General features: G+C 33.5%; 1 protein-coding gene across 1 annotated transcript; it reads left to right on the forward strand.

Moving 5' to 3' along the window:
• The first annotated feature begins 7,543 nt into the window (after positions 1-7,543).
• LOC126883691 (uncharacterized) lies at positions 7,544-9,169 on the forward strand. Its single transcript, XM_050649352.1, has one exon. The coding sequence runs from the start codon at positions 7,544-7,546 to the stop codon at positions 9,167-9,169; it is 1,626 nt and encodes a 541-aa protein (XP_050505309.1).
• The last annotated feature ends 12,259 nt before the right edge of the window (positions 9,170-21,428 follow it).

Consider the following 21,428-nt stretch of genomic DNA (forward strand, 5'->3'; position numbering starts at 1 on the left):
TCATAAAAAAGAGGTCAAGAGGTCATTAGAGCAGGGAATAATTCGCGATTCTGTCAGTCCTTGGAATTCGCCATTTTTTATTGTCCCCAAAAAACCTGACGAAAATAATGTTCAAAAATGGAGGATAGTAATTGATTTTAGAAAATTAAATCTTATCACGGTTGACGATAGATTTCCTATCCCGAATATTAGCGATATTTTCGACCTTCTCAATACCTCTAAATTTTTTTCTACAATCGATCTGGCGTCGGGTTTTCACCAAATTCCCATGAATCCCGAAGATATCGAAAAAACAGCTTTTTCCACAGAAAACGGGCACTTTGAATTTACTAGAATGCCGTTTGGGCTTAAAAACGCTCCTAGTACCTTTGCTAGAGTGATGAATGACATATTTCGAGAGCACATAGGCAAACCATGTTTCATTTATATGGACGATATTTTAATTTTTAGTAATACAGTCGAAGATCATCTTAAAAATATCGAAATAATTTTTGAATTAATACAAAAAAAATAATTTAAAGATCGAACTTGATAAATGTAAGTTTTTAACGGATGAAATAACTTTCTTAGGTCATTGATTGACACCGGAAGGTATTAAACCAGACCCGAAAAAGATTCAAGCTATTTTAGATTTTCCAGTCCCGCAAAATCAAACTGAATGTAAATCATTTCTCGGCTTATTCGGCTATTATAGGAAGTTTGTAAATAATTTTGCTGATTTAACTAAACCTCTAACGGGTTTGTTGAAAAAAAAAATATAAAGTTTCATGTTACACCCGAAGTAGTGGAATGCTTTGACAAATGTAAACAATTTTTGACCTCGGAAAAAATTCTGGTTTATCCTAATTTCTCTAAGGAATTTATTTTGACGACCGATGCATCGAATGTCGCTGTCGGTGCGGTTTTGTCACAGATGTCCGACAACGGTGAGGATCGACCTATCGCTTTTGCATCGAGAACATTAAATGAAACTGAAATGAAATATTCCACTACAGAAAAGGAATTATTGTCTGTTGTACACTTTACAAATTACTTCCGTCCATATCTATTTGGAGTTAAATTTCGATTAGTCACAGACCATAGACCACTTATATGGCTTTTAAATTTAAAAGATCCTAATTCTAAATTATCACGATGGAGACTGAAATTAAGTGAATATAATTTTGATATTCAGCATATTTCGGGCAAAGCAAACAGAGTTGCAGACGCTCTGTCAAGAATTCAATTAAACCATGTGCATCAAAAACAAAATGAATATACCGAATTTGAGAATGTTAAAACTAACTTAGTTTTAAATAATTTTTCCTACTCTAATGAGCAAATCTTAGACGTTAACAATAAGAGTATTTTATATCTATACGATGAGAATGACAGAAATATAAATCATTTCGAAATTATCAATGATAATTTTCCCACAGTTGGTGACTCGGATTTTGAAAAAATTTTAAAGTTATATAACGAAAATCGTAGTAGAGAGATTAATATAGTTAAAATTAAGCCACACCATTGCCTTGAGAATTTTAATACTTTGAAAAAACTAGTATTATTCCGAAATAAAACTTATAGCATACCTTATTTTGAAAGCAATATTTATTATAAAATGCTCAGTTTCCTTTATCCAGACGTTAACTTTGTAATTTGTAAAAATATCGTTACTATGCCGCCCGTAGAAGATAGGCAAAGGATAATTTTCGAATATCACAACGACCCGAGTAATTATCACAAACGAATTAATGAAACTGCAGACAAAATTCGACAACTTTATAAATGGAAAAATATGTATAGAGAAATAACCGAATTTATTACTTTATGCCCTACTTGTCAACTCTCAAAATTTGATCGTAGGAATCGTACTCAAGGTTTAAATGTAAGGCATTCTCCGGAGAAACCATTTGAGGCTTTATCTGTAGACCTGTTCTTTTTTGATAAATTGAATTGTTCTTTTCATGAGTCTACTAAGCAGCAATGCTGCACATAGTTCTAACCTCGGCAGTGTTGTTAAACCTTTAACTGGTGCAACCTTTGTCTTGGCTACTATAAGGCTTGTTTTTACCTCAGGATATAATGTTCTAGTATATATTACTGCTCCGTATCCTTTGGTAGAGGCATCAGCAAATCCGTGCAATTCTATTTTCCCTGAATTGGTATGATTATTCCACCTAGGTATTACTATCTCTTCGAGGTGTTTTAGCAGTGAGTAATACTCAATCCATCTTTTTTTATCAGAATTATCCAATTCTTTGTCCCAACTTATCCTTTTTTTCCACAAACCTTGTATGAATATTTTTGATTGCATTATCACTGGCGCAATCCATCCTAATGGGTCATATATTTTTGCTATTTCTGATAACACCAGCCTCTTTGTTATTTTTTTATGTTCTGTTATATTTATTTTAAATGTAACTACATCTTCAACCGGTGACCAGTGGATCCCTAGCGTTTTATGTATATCTTCTTTGCCTAACGTTTTGTTTATTGTATGGTGGAGAGATCTGGCTTGGTCTGAATTATGGTGAAGGTGATTTGTGCCAACTGCAATTCTTTAGAAATGGTGATTTGGTTTATATGGAAAATCTTTATGTTGATGAGGGTTTCACTCAAGAAGTAAATCCGTCCGATGGTTACTGCGTTTTTGGCACTATATATATATTGCATTTACTCCTACTGTCTATAATGCGCTAATTGAACTATAATATGTAATTTGCTAACTATTTACCCTTGTTTACTATATAATAAAAAACACTGTATTGTTATATTTTTTATTTTATTTATTTATAATTTACATATATCGCTATTCTAACTATTAATTAATAATTATGGGGTGGTGGTGGTGTTGGTGGTGCAACCTCTTCTCATCTGCAACAAATTTGATCATTAGTTATGTAATGTATAACTAAAGCATAAATTACTATTCTTACTCTCTTTTCCTCTTCTTTGTTTGGGGTTCATCATCATCATCAGTATCAGCAGTAAAAATAAATTATATTAACCTTATAACATATCGACGTGTGGTAAAAAGTGTATTCTTTTTATACCATTGTAGATGGAGATGTGACATCAAATTTAAATTTGTCATTACTTTAATATGAGGACAGCTTATTTTGAAGCGGAAATATTTTGTCACATTATCTAACTGCCACATTTATATATCAATGGTATTTTAACTGCAAATTAATTTGTTAATATCTTTGTAACTGATATCAAAAAGTTTGTTAGTTGAAAAAATTGAACTTAACTGTACGTAATTGTTTTTAAAAAGTTATTTAAATAATTTGAAGTTTATTGATCAATTTTTTTTTAAATTATTCTTTTTATCAAAATTTAAAATGTTTTTTCTTTTGAACACTTCATTTATCTATATTCTGAAAGCTTACCTATCAGATGTTTAAATTTAGTTAATAAATTATATGTAAATTAACTACAGACGACAGTCTGACTTTTATAAAATTAATGTTAATTTTTGTGAAATATTTTGTCTCAAAAAATGCATTGTTTCGACAGAAAAACTTTCAAGATCCTCCTATTATTATCACTATAATTTTCAGGTTAAAATAAAAACCAATAATAGGTAATACACAAATTTTATTTACACCGAAGGAAATAACATACAAACGAATAGGTATAATCCATGAACGTTATAAATAACATAAAGACAAATATTTATAAAAAGTCTTTATTAACTTCGTTAAGTTCCCTTTTGAATTTTTTATCGGAACGATAACTCGATATAAATCCTGGTACGAAGCAATTTCTTTTATTGTAAGCTTTCTTGGCACTCATATTTAAATAATATTAACCATCAAAACCAGTAATCTTATATTAACTACGAATAATTAATTATTTTCGAAATTTTCACATTCACTCCAATGCAAAACTAGCATCTATCTCTACGCCACCGCCACCCTAGCGAGAAACCAAGCAAACAGGCAAAATCGTGTACAAAAATTTCAAGGTCGTCCTATCTCGATTCCTCTCCTCTGTGTAGGTCTCCATACCTATACCATTAGGGAATAGAGTGTAGCAGAAGCCATCAGAAGCCATCTGTCAATTCTTCTTCTGTCAACGTTCAATACTAACTGTCAGTTCTTCTTTTCCGTATAGTGCCTAACAGAACGTGACAGTGCCTAACAGAACGTGACGTGAATGCTGTTACGTGACGTGAATGGTGTGACGTGAAATAACGTGACGTAAAATAGCGTGACGTAAAATAACGTGACATGAATGACGTAAATAACGCGACGTGAATAACGTCGACGATATGCGGATGACTCGGTCTTAATAGCAGACAATATAGAAGACCTCCAAAACCTTCTTAATAAATTGGAGAGCATAGCGAGAACATGGGCCTTAGCATCAACATAAAAAAAGACGAAGTTCCTTATAATCAGACGTCAACTATGTCACCATCAAAATGCAAGACTAGCATATAACAACCAAGAGGTAGAGCGCGTAAGAAAGTTTAAGTACCTGGGAACCTGGCTATGTGAAGACTGCTTGTCTGATATGGAAATTAAAAGGCGGATAGAAAGAGCCAGAAGTGCATTCATGAAATTCAGAAACGTCTTTACGAACTCTGACTTTGACCTAAGCCTAAGACTAAGATTCATGAAATACTGTATATGGTCGGTGCTCCGATATGACATAGAAGGATGGACTTAAAAAACACAATGAATAAGCTATTCCAGACTTAATGACCCAGACATGCTTGTGAATGCCCTTAAAAATCTTTCAAAAGACAACACTCTAACCGGGAAAGAAGCAGAAGAAATCTTAGATGAGCAGCGCTATCTAAATATAAGAAAATGCAGAACAGCCAAAGAAATTTCGGACATTAAGACCTCCAAGAATGAATATAATAAAGTAGCGTTTTATATGTATTAATTGTAAATAAAAAATAGTATTGAAATTCGCCTTCTTTTTTATGATCTATTTCATTCCTTCATCGCTTGCACACATCGCTATCTTTTCTTCTAGATAATAGCGATGACGTCAGCTACTTCTAACTGGCTTTAACTGGTTTTCTTATACTGTGATACAAGACAAACAGTGGATGACGTAATCATCACAGCCGTGAAGAGTGACTAACCGAACTGTTCCGAGTTCTCCCGAGAGGAACATTGCCATAAATTTTAATAATGTTTCCTGAAAAAATGATCGTTGCTTTTCGAAAAATAAATTGTGTTTTGTTCTAATAATTAATTATAAAATTACATACTTTCATTATTTTGAATAAACTCACTTCCCTTTGCTTTATCACTGTATGATAATGTGCAAACCTCAACTCGAAAATACAGATAATTTACAACAGGCATTTCGTAAAATGACTAACTGTTGCTTTGTAAATACTTTCCACAGCTGCTTTTACGAAAAATTGAAAATAAACACCTCTGATTTTTCTCAAACAGCATTTTCTTAGGCTCTTTTCCTTATCAACAAGTGTAACGTGACCTAGAGCGAAAATGTATAAAAAGCCTGAAAACCCTATTTACTCTCACTTCTTATCAGTCAGCTCTGGCTTTAAGACGTGCTCTCTTATCAGCTCGTGCTCTTATCAGCTCTTACGGCCGGTATTGTAAAATTGCATATTTTGAATTATTTTGAAAATAGATATTACATTTTTAATATCGAATTTGTACATGCTTCTTTTTTGTTGAACAAATTTTGTTGTTCTTTATTGTGTAATTTATAGAAATTGAGTAATTTTAAAGTATTGTGGGTATTTTTAGATTGTGAATCTTTAAATTTTGAATTTGTACACGTTTGAATAATTTTTTAGTTTTGAAAAAATTTTTGATAATTTCCAAAAATGTGGTCATTAAGGACTATGATTCATCGATTCATAACTAAATTTTGCACATATCTACATAGTTTTGAGCTCACGAGAAACATACAGGGGGTTCCCTTAGCAACGACCAAGAGAATTTGAAAAGTCTGTTGGAAAATGCTCTGAATGATGCAAAAAATCAGGGTGGCTACAAAAAAGGTGACAGAATTCGCATAATTGCACACAATGACAATTTCAATCATCCTATATCGACGAAGGTGACTACAGATGTCAATATGGAAAATTTATTGCAACAGGTTGAAAATATATTAACATCTAGTGATACTGTCCATTTAACAGACACAAAATTCGATATACAAATTTTTAAGATGCCTAGGGGTAGCGGCAGGCGTAGAATGATAAATTTGTCAGAGGATCTAAGAACAAAAAAGAGTATTACATGGATTATTAATGATGATAATCTTTGCGGAGCCCGGGCTATTGTGACAGCTCTAACATATCACATAGATAAAATATTAGGGCGCAGCCTAACACCCTGTGAAATAAGAACTGTACGAAAGGGGCGAAAATTGCAGACTGCTTTGGCAGAAAAACTATGTAATCTGCTGGGTGGCTACTATGTTGAAGGGTTTACCTGGGCTGACTTTAAGAATGCGGAGGATTTGCTGGATGTGCAGATAAAAATTGTATGTGCCGAAAACTTTAATTCTATTATCTACGAGGGCGTGGAAAGACCAGTCAAAATATATTTATATAAAAAAGGCAATCACTTTGACGTGATTAACAACTTGAAAGGATTGTACGGCAGCCGCTTTTATTGTACCAAATGCGACACCTCTTATCAGGGCAAGAACAAGCATAAGTGCAAGAACGTACCTCTTTGTACAATTTGTAAAAGTCCTGAGCATGACTTGGCTACGAAAAATACAGTGCTGTGTGAAAAATGCAACCGTTTCTGTTATAACGCAGAGTGCTTGCTTAGTCACGCAGCAATGTGCAGCGAAGTCTTTAAATGTACAAGTTGCAACAAATTATGCAAAAGAGCCAAGGAACATGTGTGTGGTTACTCAATGTGTAGAAATTGTAACACATTTGTAGAAATAGCTACCCATCAATGCTACATGGTAAAGAAACCTGCCAAAGGAGGCTTTTGTGGCGTACCTTGTATATGTAATAAACTTAGTGATGAAGAAAATATGGGATGTCGGAAGCATTATAAAAAATCTGTTACATGTACAGAACCTTGCTTATGCAACGGTTTTGCAGACAATCCCATAAGGAGGTGTTCGTATACAGAAAAATATTTATTCTTCGACTACGAGGCAATGCAGGACACAGGTATACACGTTCCAAATCTGATAATAGCCCACGATTTTGAAGGAAAGAAATTTGTTTTTAAAGATAACGAAGAGTTTTGTAAATGGTTAATTTCTGAGAAACATAGAAATTATACCGCCATAGCTCACAATAGTAAATCATACGATTCCTATTTTATATTGAAGTACTGTGTGGACAATACGATAAAGCCTTACACAATCTACAATGGCTCAAAACTGATGCTTTTGGAAGTTGAGCCTCTTAAATTGAAAATAATAGACAGCTCTAATTTCGTGAGTGGCCCTCTGGCAAATTTTCCTAAAACATTTGATCTAAAAGAGGCTAAGAAGGGCTTACCTATCTCCTCACTATTTCAATATTCCTGAAAACCAAGATTATAAAGGCTGTTTACCAGATGTTAAGTACTATGGTTCCAACACAATGAAGCTCAAGCAAAGGGAAGAGTTTCTACAATGGCATGAGGCACATAAAAACGACGAGTTTGATTTTCAAAAGGAGATACATGCTTATTGTGATTCTGATGTAGACATTTTAAGACTTGGTTGCCTGGAATTTCGCAAGGAATTTTTGGGAATTGCTAACATAGACCCTTTTCAATATCTGACCATTGCCAGTGTTTGCATGGCTATATACAGGTCCAAATATCTGCAACCAAACACTATTGGGGTTGTAAAGCAGGACATAAAGGAGACTTATAGCCAGGCGTCGATAAAATGGCTGAGTCAGTTTCCAGCCGTACAACATGCTCTTAATGGAGGAGAAGTGACAATTTGCGGGGCAAAAGTGGATGGCTATGACTCCAGTACAAATACTGTGTACCAGTATCAGGGTTGTTTCTGGCATGGCCATTCAGAATGCTATAAGAGAGAGACAGTAATACATGTCAACAATGAAAACATGAGTGATTTATACGAAAAAACTGTACGGAGATCCACACAAATAAAAGAAGCAGGTTACAACTTAGTAGAAATTTGGGAACGTGAGTGGCTAAAATCAAAAGAATGTAAAAATGCTCCACTACCTCACATTTTTGAACCCCTAAAGCCTCGTGATGCTTTTTTCGGGGGCCGAACAAATGCTATAAAGCTAAATGTGACAGAGAAAAAGCTCAGGTATATAGATATTGTATCATTGTATCCAACTGTACAGTATTATGACCGCTACCCCATTGGCCACCCTGTTAAAATATATGCACCTGAATCTTACGATCCTATGTGGTTTGGCCTGGTACATTGCCAAATACTGCCACCTACTAATTTATATCATCCCGTCCTACCTGTCAAAACTGACAAATTAATGTTTCCTCTCTGTAACCAGTGTGTATTGGATAGACCTGAAGAATGTACACACACAGAACCGGAAAGAATGTTGACAGGTACATGGACCACTTTGGAAATTCATAAAGCATTGGAAAAGGGGTATAAAATAATAAATATTTACGAGGTTTGGCATTTTAATCAAACCTCAACAGCTTTGTTCAAGGGTTATGTCGAAGATTTTATGAAGATAAAATTAGAAACCAGTCCACATACGTATGCCTCAAATGAAGAATACGTTCGGGTCGTAAAAGAGCAAATGGGTCTAGACTTAGATCTGGCTAAAATTGCCCCGAATCCTGGAAAACGCGCATGCGCTAAAATATTCCTGTGTAGCCTATGGGGTAAATACGGTCAGAGAATGAATATGGCTCAGACAGAGTATGTAGCTGACCTCAAAAGATGGCACGACCTTTTGCTCGATGATAAAATCTACATAACAAATGTCATATTTATAAATGATAACATAGTACAGGTCACTTATGATTATAAAGACGTATTTGTGGAAGATCCCACATCTACAAATATTTTTGTGGCCTTATTTACTACTTCTAATGCCAGGCTCCGATTATATAACATGCTTGACAGGCTAGGAGAGGCTGTAGCTTATTTCGATACAGACTCCGTTGTTTATATTGATGATGGCCTAAACACTGTTGAAACAGGTGAAATGTTAGGCGATTGGAGCGATGAGCTTGGGTCAGATGATGAGCTCTTGATTATATTGTAGAATGGCAGGCAACTGGCCCAAAAAGTTATTACTACAAAACAGACAAAGGCAAAGAGGTGACTAAAATCAAGGGTTTTACTCTAAACTATGAAAACAGCCTACTACTGAATGCCTCAGCGATGAGTGATATCATACACGATCCCTCCAAGCAAATCAGCTTGCAGTATGACCAAATATGCCGCGATGTCCGCACTAAAGACATTGTAACCAGAAAGAGGGTGTCAAAGACCTTTAAGATGGACTACAAAAAACGTAAGATCATACCGAATAATGATTTTATGGATACTATACCTCTAGGTTACAAGGCCCCTTAGATATATTTAACTCACACAACAAACGCTCTTCATTCACAGTTGAACACTCGTAGAGTACAGGCGTACCAAGATGTGGTCTGTTAGTATTACAAATCAACGAGAAATTAAAAAATTCAATGCTCATCAGTGCACTTTCCAACTATGCTGCAATAACTATGTAGGTGGCGCCCTTAATCATGATTCTTTGAAAAATACATTAGAGTCTGCTCTTAACAACATAAAAAAACAAGCTGGTTACAAAAAGAATGACAGAATACGCATTGTTGCCTTAAATGACAACTTTAATCACCCTATTTCAACAACAGCTAGCTCAGATGTCAATATGTCAAAAATGTTAGAGCAGATCGAACAGGTGATCAGCTCCAATGCCTATATACAACTTAAAGATACGAAATTTGATATTCAAATCTTAAAAATGCCCCGATAAGTACTTTTTATTCATTTTTGTCTGTGCTTTGCTTATCTTTCAACTACAAAGCATACACATGATTCGTAAATTGCAGAATGTTATCTTATTTTCACAATTTTTCAGAGCTGTTGTACTTTTTTTTGCATAATATTTACATGTATCCTTTCATGTTTTTGTTTACGAAGAATGACTTGCATATGGTGTAAAATTTATTAAATAAAGGCCTAAAAATACAATATGTAGCCCAAAAGACGTTCTAAAGACCATTAAAAGATATCTGATATGGTCAAACATTGATACTTAATGCTCTGTTTAACTCCAGAGCCATGTGTCCGTGTAGCCATACATAAAAACAAAAAAACAAAGAAAAATAAAAAAAAATAAAATAAAAAATAAAAAAAAGACACTCAGATCATAAAAAGATGTCTGATGAACCATACACCTGTTATATGCTCTTTCTACATAAACAAAAAAAAATGAAGGGATACAAAATACATATAACGTAGGCCTATCTAATGTCTTTCTATACTCGCTATATTAAGATATGAGATGGGGAATCTCAACGAGGCCTAAAAACATCTCCAATAATTAAGCAGACCTTGTCATATAGTTGTACATGGTGAGGACTGTTTAATTATTACCTCCTGGGTAGGCCATGGAAATAGATGTATGATTTTTCAATAATAACTCATAATTCATGCTATTAATGTACACCCTTTTTTTTATTTAAATGTTTATTTGTGTACAACTGTCACCACCTTTAACCACCCTAATAATTTACTTAATGAGCCCTTTTAGATTATATTTTTTGTTTGAAGAATAATATTTCCATTATGTAACTTTTATTATCACCCCTGTAACAGTAGAATTTATCGCCATAAGCTGATCGCAAAATGGTTTAACAAAACAGGAAATCGTTATCTAAGCGGGTTTACTTCATCGATTACCGCATAAATACCATATTTTTATAATCTTTTCCAATTCCCGATGTTTAAATGGGACGATATTATAAAAGCAGTCAATTTTATAGATGCATTTACGTAATATTTTTTGTTGAACAGATCTAGTGAAATTCTAGTTATTTTATTTTCAGGCTACTCTTTTTTAAATTTGACCTGTCAACACTAAATAAGCTACTTTATCAAAAACGAAACACGTTAGGGAGCCTTTGTGTATTATTTTTAGAAAAATGTTTCCTATTTGTTGAAAAAAGCATATGGATATTTATTAGCATTTTAATAAATAAGAAAGTATAAAATACAAATATCTTACCTCTTTATTTAGGATTCTTCTCACAATCTTGTCACGTCAACTGTCACATCATTCACGTTCAAATGTCACATGTCGCTTCAGTTGTCACGTCCTGCTGTAACGGTCACGTTACTAACTTAACTCTTTAATTATTTTTATAATTATTTTCCTTCGCTCTCCCATTTAAATTCTCTAATTCCTCGTATAGGACCACTGACGTGACGTCATACCTCGGTGATGGAACGTACTCCACCTATCGAGAATGATTTCGTTTTCTGAGAGAGTTTGACGTTTACCTTGGCGGAGAAGCGCCTCTCGTTCTTTACTTGACTGTTGGCTGTTGTGTCGAATAGAGGTACCATATAGAATGGCGGATGATTTCATCCAACTTATTTTATAACATCAAGCAATTTAAAGTAAAGTAAAAAGTTACCAGCAAGGGTTGTCGAGTTAGGGAGACATGTGTGTGACAACTCCTGTTGGAGCCTAATAGGAATCATTCGGTGAGATTTATTTTTTTTGTAATAATTTTTAATTAGCCATTGTCATGTGTTTTTTTGTTGTGGAATATTTAAAATATTAGTCCCATTGTTAAACTTTCTTAGTCAATCTATTAAGGGAAGGGTGTAGATGATTTCGATCTTTATATTATCTTTATATCGATCTTTTATATTAATGTGGTTTTTGGTTTTACATAACCAAACATTTTTGAAGTCCTCAAATTAATATTGAAAATAATTACCATTTCTCTGTAGGTTTTAAATTATTCAACATCCAATATTTTATAAATTCAATATATTTTTACAGATATTTCCTCAAATAAATCATTTCAATGTCATTTGTCCATGTATTCACACTCAAAACAGTTCAAGGTTACCTGAGATTGGTTTTTGTTCCAGTTTTAATGGTCGGTTTTTCTATACTATTGCTTCTAAAAAGTTCCTCAATTATTTCTTCTTCCCTTTACTTTTTGCTCATGTTTAAAATGAGAAATAAAACTGGGAATGTTTTTTAGCCATTTAGGAGAAACCCTACCATGAAGTCATAGACCTTATTTGACCACCTAGAGAAACCACTACAGCCACAGTCAAGTCATCATGGGAGTATGTCTAATTGGGAGCAAGCTATGGGAGCATTCCAGCTCAGTTTTCGTCTTGGCACCTGGGCCTACAGGAGTCATGGGGTCGCACCATCCTGGTGCATCATTTTCTAGGATGCAACCGCAACCTCGTTTGGGAACATTTAGTGAGGTGTTTTAGTAACTATTGGTTTTTTTATATATCAGACTATCTGTTAAATACACTATGTTTTTTTTCCAGATTTAGGTTACCTCTGGTTTTTTTTGACATATTTGTATATTAGATTATTTGGTTCCCAAACTTTGTATCTACGGTAACTTCTTGTGCACAGGAATAAGCCTAGAGAAAATTAGGTTTTTAATACTTTATTATTGCTTTGATATTGGTTTATGTAATTCGGGTAAATTTATTTTTTAATATTACTAGCTTGTTTCCCAAATATTTTACTGTTATTCGCTTTATTCCATTTGTTCGGTTAATTTAGGTCATCGTCGGTATTTATCTCAACTTCATTTCTACTTTAGTCAATTGTATATTTAACTTTATTTATTCATTATGGTATTTTCTCTTAGTGAGGCTTGGGCCTATTTATTTGTAGTATTTTCATCTTTGTCAGTTTCCTTTAGTTGTACGTAGCAGGCGTACTATAACCATTTGGTAGAAGACTTATGTAATTTTGTACCCTATATGTTAGTGAGAGGTACTTCTACCTGTAATTTTGTAACAGGTAACATTGTTGTTATCTTAGGTTGAACATAACTTTTGCAAACTTTTGTCATTTTAGAGTCACATGATATACACTTTGTGTAACTCAGAGATTGTCAAAAATCTAGTAGTTATTTTTAATAAATATGTATTTATTTTGTATATCAATTATTTTATTATTCCTTTATGTTCACTATTACAGGTTTAATATATTTAATATTTGAAAGCAGTGTAAGATACCTGGGAAAATGATCGAAGATCATTTTCATGGCGCCCATGATTAGTTAGTTTTATTTATTTTGTTCGTTTTTAGTCATTATTCATCTCCATTCATTTTCAGTATATTATTCTTATTTTATTATTTCATCTTCTAGTCATCATTACTATCTATATAGAGCTACTGTTCTTCGACAGGCATGCAAACGAGCCGTATCCATCCTTGAGTGTCAAGTTGCTCTCTTGCATCTATAGCTAGCCAACTCTATTCAGTTTGCCTCTGTCTCTTCCCACTTTACTTCTATCCCTTCTAATCCCCCTTTCTTCAGTACAACTGCAAAGTAGTATTTTTTTTTTGTTTTCTTACTTCGGCTTCTCAACGTAGAAGTCACTTCACCCTCTTCGTTTCAGCCACAACTATTTAGTTACTTAGTTTTTTTTTTCTTACTTCTGTTGGAGTATATCACTCCAACAGAAGTTTTCTTATTTTTGTTACACTGCGTCGACTGTCATGTTCCTGTCACATGTTTGGCCCCCTTTGGCCTCCTCATTATCTAAAAATATATATTTTGTTATTTATTTTCTAAATAAGCTACTTTATCAAAAGCGAAGCACGTTAGGGACCCCTTGTGCATTATTATTTTTTAGGAAAATGCTTCCTATTTGTTGAAAGAAGCATATGGTTAATTATTAGCGCTTTCATGAATAATAACGAAGCATAACTTATGGTTGTTTATTAGCTTTTAGTGAATAAGAAAGCACAAAATACAAATATCTTACCTTATTGTCGTAAATTTATCCTTCGAAGACCAACGATGCCTTTCTTTTTGTGTTCCTTTTGTGGCTATTACTGAAAGAAAAATACACATTGCTTTATTTTCTTATATATTATGCATTTTTTCGAGATATTACGAGTTAATTAGGCTTTGACCACGTGCTACTTACCGGTTTCATCCCCTGATCCTTTCATCGAACTTATAAATTTTACGTAGCCCGACACTTCCTTTTTTCACCACCCAAAAAAAAGCCCCCCTTATACATACATGCTTTTTTTTTAGAACCTTTTAATTTTATTGTTACGAAGCAACTACGTTCTACACATGTGTTTACAGGCGAGGGGCTCAAACAGGATACGCTGTGGTTTTCTTATCGCTACTTCGTAGTGTTTTTGGAACGAAATGCCTGTTATTTAGCATTTTTGTATTTTATTATTTATCCTTGAATATTCGTTTACCAAGCAGAATTGTTTTCAGAATTTACTAGCTATCTATAGATAGATAACAGCTATCTATATTTTCCTTCCTTTGTCTTCATATAAAACGCTCATAAAAATAGATATTTTGAGTATTCATCAGGGTTGTTCGAAATTACATATCTACCTACATAAATCATTACCCTTAATTTAAAATCAAGGTCAGAGTGTTGTCACGTGGAATCTGGGGAAATTTGAGATACGGGGCTGGGGAAATTTGCCATACTCTCCCATAAGAGCTGAGCGCTTTTCCAAAAATCTGGGGATGAAAAGTAGAGCGAAGTGTCTACCTTTCTACTCATCTTTAACCCTGTACGAAGTGAAAAAAATTTGTACGAAGTGAAAAAATTATGTATTTTTGCGAATTTGTTTAAAATCATTGTTTATCGCCAAAATTCACTAAAATCATTCATTATTGTACTCATTTACCCTCATTTTCGGCAGTAAAGTAACACTTTGTTGTATTGAAAGAAGAATGTTACTTTATCTGCCGCGATAATTAATCAAATTAACCGAGATTGAATGTAAGTGGTCAATGGCAGCAATCGATTATTTATTTGAGTGAAATTAAAATTTATTTACTTTAATTATTAAAAATATTGTACAAAATTTATCTTATTATCTATTAATAAAATTTATGTCAAAAAGTAAAATTCTGTAGTGTTTCGCAATTATATTCATACAAAATAAATAAAAACTTTACAGATTTAGTAATTAAGTAGGTATACAATATTGATAACTATCGATTAAACATCAAAACCAGCCCTCATGCAAAAGTCATCTGTCATTACTGTCATACGAATTTTTTATTTCGTCTAAAATTAAAAAAAATTCCTCAAAGTTGTAAGTAAGTGTTAATGTTTTTTATGATTGACGATACAATTTTGTACGCACCAACTCAATACTCTTTATCGAACGCGTCTGTTCCTCTGCTCGTAATATCAGACTCGTTCGATAAAGAGTCACTTTACTGACTGACTTTATTGAAATTGGTTAAACAATTTTTCGACCGCGGTACCGCGTGACACCCTGTGTATTTGTTATAAGGATTGTTATACGGATGTATTTTTTTGAGTAAGTTTGTGCAAAAAATCGAATCAGAATAATTTACCTAACGGGGGCGACGTTACAGAGTATACTTATAAGAAGTTGAAACGGTCAAAACAAAGAAACGCACACTCATCAAAAATGCACTTGAGATTCTCGTATAATCAACATTTACTGAATCGATCCAGGAAGAGTCAACTCCAACTAGTAAAAGTTGATTTAAATTTTTAAAATCAACTTTTACTGCTCGTTTCAGTTGGAGTTGACTCCAGCTAGTTGGAGTCAACTCTAACTGAGAATCAACTTGAACTGTAACATATATATATATATATATATATATATATATATATATATATATATATATATATATATATATATATATATGTCTTCATATCAAGGCGAGATCCGTTTGTATCATAAGCTATACAAGATTAGATCCGTTTTGCAAGGCGAGATCCGATTTTGGATCTCACCTTGTATTCACGTGTATATAGTGTCATCTCGATGTAACAATGGTTGGGGTACAAGGAAATCGATTTTTGTCTGGACCTCATTTTGCACCCCTTTTGGTGAATTTTATATTGCAGTGGTACCACTAAATCCGCTGTAGAGGGCAGCGCGCGCGATCCGTTGTGTATATGCTAAATATATATTTTGCAGACAATCCGAGATCCGGTAAATTTGGAAACATCGCAAATGAATTTCACGGTCAGCTCTCTCACTCGGCTTATGTCTAGCTTGAATAAGAATATTTACATTATTTAAGGGCTCTGTCCAGAAAGGCGATTGTCAAATATCTCGAGAGCTAGACGTCATATCGAAAAAACTTTGGACTGCTTTTTTAATGGTTTTTCAAAATCTATATACTTATGCAATAGCAGAGTTCTTATTCTGCCTGCGAAAGCGGTGGGTGTAGCAACTTTGAATTTTCAACTGAAACACTTTATTTTTAATTATATGGTTGAAATTTAGAATCGAAAATACACAACTTTTGTTTTAATCGATAATAGCTTCTTTAATCCAGTCGTAAGAGCTTCAAAATCGTCGTTTTGATGACATTTTTAGGGTTTAGGGGTACCTCAGGTAGTTAGCTTAAAACGTAAGAAATAAATTTGAACAGTAACGGATTAAGCCGACACAGAGCCTATCGTAAATGTATACTTTTCATTAATGTTTATTGATAAACAAAGCTCCAATTCTATTTTACTTCAACTCATTTTAAGGCTATTTCAATAAACTAATCGGTTCTTTTTTCAGTTTTTTGGTAAAATATTGTAACTTATAGACGAAAATTCTTAAAATCAGCTATTTTTCATTTAAATTGTCAATATATAATACATTTACATGATTTACATAAATTTTGTTATTCCGTCCATATAGAAACTAAAACAATTGTTACGTAGTTACACTGAGTGTTATAAAAACCGTGTATTTTTACTCATTCCTTCGAGCTATTTCACGTAATATCGAGATATAAGTTGTATTTTTACATAAGTTATATTAACGTTCAACTGACTTAATTTATAGTTTTATAAGCAACAATTAAGTATAGCGAAATTTATAAAACCTTGTTTAAATTGTTTTACATGCTCTATAATGCGGTTATCTCAAATTTTGTTTTGAATATTTTTCTTCTTACTGGTAGACAAAAAATGGCAAAATGTGCATTTTTGATATCAAATTGTTGATAACCAACATAGTTACTACTCAAAATATTAAAAAACTAACCGTCAGTATAACAGGTTGCCTGGCAACCAGATGCAGAACAGTACCATAAATGTTTTCCACTTTTTAGCACTTTCTTTAAGTGAAATTTAAAATCATTTACCACCAATAACTTACACCCATGTTCACTCATTACGAAATCTGTTACAAGAATTTCAGCGATTTCAGCCATTTTTCAAAATTTATTTGGATTTTCTCTAGTAATCCTTTCAAAAGACAATACATAAATGATGAGTACCTTTTACACCACCTTCAAGGAGGGTAATTTATACAGGTACATACCTGGAATTATTATATGGACCGTTCACTCTTGTTAGAGTATAGTTCGCTCAAATATGAGCTCTTTTAATCCATTTCACGCGGTAAATTAGTCCGCTTTTCTTTTAGGTCGTAGTTCATAGGTTGTGATGTTTTTTGCCTTCTCTACTAACTTGTTCCACTCTCTCAGGTCCTGAATCTTTTCTCTCCAGTTTGCAATTTCCATCTTTGATATATCGTCTAGCAGTTGATCTTCCCATCTTATTTTTGGTCTTCCTCTTGGTCTATTTTTTACTGGTTTCCAGTTCATTATCTTCCTGATCAGTTCTTCTACCCCTCTTCTTTGTGTGTGCCCAAACCATCTGAGCCTTTGTGCTTTAATGAATTTTAATATATCTTCTCCTTTATTTATATTTATTATTTCATGGTTCATCAGCTTTCTATATTCCCCTGTTTCTGTCTTTACTGGGCCATGTATTCTTCTCATAATTTTTCTCTCAATTATTCTTAACTTTTCTTCGTCTTTTTTCGTAAGGCACATTACTTCTGCCCCATAGGCTATCACTGATCTGATTGCTGCTGTGTATATTTTTGATTTTGTTTTTTTTGCTCAGGTTTTTGTCCTTGAGTAGTCGGTGATATTTCCAATATACTCTATTACCTGCTTTAATTTTTTCGTTTATCTCTATACTCCTTCCGTTTTTGCCGTCCACTATCACCCCCAGGTATTTAATGCAATCTACTCTCTGGAATGTATTTTCACCTATCTTTATTTCTGTTATTCTGTTTACATTGTCTCGTGTGCTTATAAGATATTTTGTTTTATTCTGATTGATTATTAATCCTCTCGTCTTTGCTTCTGTTACCAGGGTTAAAAGTGACTCTTCTAGTCTTTTTTTATCTCGTGCTACCAATCCCAGGTCATCTGCATATCCTATGATCTGATCTGTGTTGAGCTTTGAACAATTGTCTTTTTCAGCCCTGTGTCCCTAATTGCTCCTTCTAGAGCGATATTAAATAGTGTCGTTGGCAGACTGTCTCCTTGTCTTACTTCAAGTTCTATTTTGGTGTCATCTGTATCGCCCTCATTTGTTTTAACTTTTGCTGTTGAGTATTATTGTCATTCTAGTTAGTCTTATTCATTTTACCGGTATCTCCATTTTTTTAATTTTTTTTAATGGTTGTCTGTATATGCTGTCGAAGGCCTGTTAGAAGTCGATTAATAGTATGTATAATTCTATATCATGTTCATAGCTTTTTTCAATTGTTTGTGTCAGTACGTGTATTGCATCTATTCTTGATCTTCCTTTTCTAAAACCCTGTTGGTATGGTCCTATAAATTTTTCTGTGTATTGATTTAGTCGGTTTCTTATAATTGTGGTCAATATCTTATACGTTGTATTTAGTAGCATAATTGGTCTGTAGTTGCAGCACTTAGTTGGATCTCCTTTCTTAAAGATTGGTGCGATGTGTCCGTTTTTCCATTCTATGGGCATGCTTTCGTCCTTCCAAATTGTAACCATTAACTTGTGCATTCGCTTCGTGAGCTCCTCTCCTCCGTTGATGATCAGTTAGTTGTTGATTTCATCTGGCCCTGGTGTTTTGTTTACTTTTAGTTGTTTTAATACCTCCATGCGCCTTCCTCTTCACCTCTGTTATCTCTTATATCCTCATCCTCTGAATATGCCTTGTTGTCGTTTTTGTATAGGTCCGTGAAATGTTTTTCCCAATATTTTTTGTTTATTTTTGTGACAGATTTTTTTGGTACTGTATTGTTGTTTTATCTATACGAACAATTTCTTGTTGTCTTTATTATTCGTTTCTAATTCTTGCCTTTGTTCAGAGATCCATGTGTTCTTCTTTCTTCTATAGAGTTTCAATGCTTCTTGTTTTTCTTTTCTATATTGGTCCAGTTGTTCCTGTTCGGCACTTTGTAGCCATTTGTTTCTTGCGAGGTGCTTCAGTTGAATTTTTTGGTGACATTCCTCATCAAACAATTCTTTCGATTCTTTGTTTTTTGGAATCCTATTATTTGTTCTGCTGTCTCTATTATGCTGTTATTTATGTTTTTCCATTCTCCTTCTATTTCTATGTGCTCATACTGACCCAATTTCTGTTCCAGTTGTTCTGTATATTGTTGCTTTGTTTCTTGCGTTTTCAGATTGGCTATATTCCATTTCCTCCTTTTTCCTTCCTTATGATTATTTGCTTTGATTATTTTCATCTTAAATTTTGCTATCAACAATATGTGGTCAGTGCCTCCATTTGCCCCTCTATATGACCTTACGTCTTGTACTATTTGTGTCCACTTTTTCGAAATTAGAGTATGATCTATTTGGTTTCCATCCATTCTTCCTGGTATCATCCATGTTATTTTGTGTTCTTTTTTATGTTTATGCCCAGTACTAACTATATGATTTTATTTTTATGCCATGTCTACTGGAGGCGGAGAAGAATAGGATACAGAAAATGCAAAACTCCTGTTGTAGACTGATTTACGGGATTAGAAAATATGACCACATTTCACATAAAATAAAAGAATGCGGTTGGCTTAATATGAAAAATAGAAGCACATATCATCTGGGTAACTTTATTCACAAGTTACTTCTGATGCCAAACACCTCCACTATCCTTAAACAAAAGCTCGTCCGAAGAAAGGAAATCCATATGCGAGACGTGAGATTGAAAGACACTTTCACAATGCCACAACACAGATCAGCTTGGTTCCAAAGGAGTTTTACCTACAACGCAGTAAAGCTGTATAATTCAATTCCTCATAATATTAAACTATATTCAATTAATCAATTCAAGTATAAATTTCGTTTATATCTTTTTGATAAACAATAACATTGCTTAACAATTTGGTTGTGCATTGAGCTTCATGGACATATTTTTGGTTGGGCTGTTTTGAAAGAATTTTTTCCCAATGATGAGTTTGAAAAAAAATATTTTTTTTTGAGTATTTGGTTAATATTTAGTTTTTTTCTCCACCTTTTTTTTAAGTTAGGTTTCGTTTTAATTAGTTAGTTTAGGTTTATTTTTAGATTAATTAGAAGCGTCGGGGATTAGCATTTGGTTAAGTAAGAGTAGCTTTAGCTAGACTTCGCCCGATGTTATCCCAATAGGGTTTAACTTTTTTGCTTTTGTTCTATATTCTTCAATGTGCTGTAACTATATGCTTATTTGTTTTTACATACCAAATGAATAAAAAGTCTTTATTATTATATATGTTTGTTGCTGCTGCTAGGTTGCAGATTTCTCCTACTTTATTATTCGTAGTTTCATGAATGGTTTCTTTGCCAGCTACATTACGATTATAGTCCTCCTTTCCGATATTCGCATTGAAATCACCCAATATTATTAATATGTCATTCCTCGAAATATTTTCACAGGTTTCTTCCAGGATGTCGTAGAATTGTGCTTTATCTTCTTGGTTTGCTTCTTCGGTGGGTGCATAGCAATTGACTATCGAGATGTTGGCTTATTTATTTTCTATTCTTATGTAAGATATCCTTCCATTAACTGCTTTGAAGTTTATCACTTTTTCCCTCATTTTTTTGTTCACCATAAATGCCGTACCATTCGTTCCCTCTTTGTATCAATCCCCTCATCGTATGCATCTTACCTACTGCCAGCATGGCATCTTCTTCTTATTGATATTCTTTCTTTATTTTGTGTGCGTTATTTTGTTTTCGTTAACCGTTTGCATTGCCGAGTCTTTTTTGCCATGTCAATTTCAGCCGATGTTCTTCGTTTATTAGTTTTTTTGAATTTTCTATCAGCTGTTCTCTCTCTTCGTCCCATATCCAGATTTTGCCATTCACTATTAATTTCTTGTAGCCGATTTTCGTTTGCTTACCTTTGCTTCTTTCGTCCTTTGTATTTTAGTTATTTCCTTTTGTATTTCTTTTTCTTTCGATGTCCAATCGTTGTTTATATAGATACGATCTTTATACTCTTGTAGTTTATGTTTCTTGTTTAGGATTTCCATTTTATCCGTGAG

Source organism: Diabrotica virgifera, chromosome 4 (assembly GCF_917563875.1).
Source record: "Diabrotica virgifera virgifera chromosome 4, PGI_DIABVI_V3a".
Taxonomy (NCBI): domain Eukaryota; kingdom Metazoa; phylum Arthropoda; class Insecta; order Coleoptera; family Chrysomelidae; genus Diabrotica; species Diabrotica virgifera.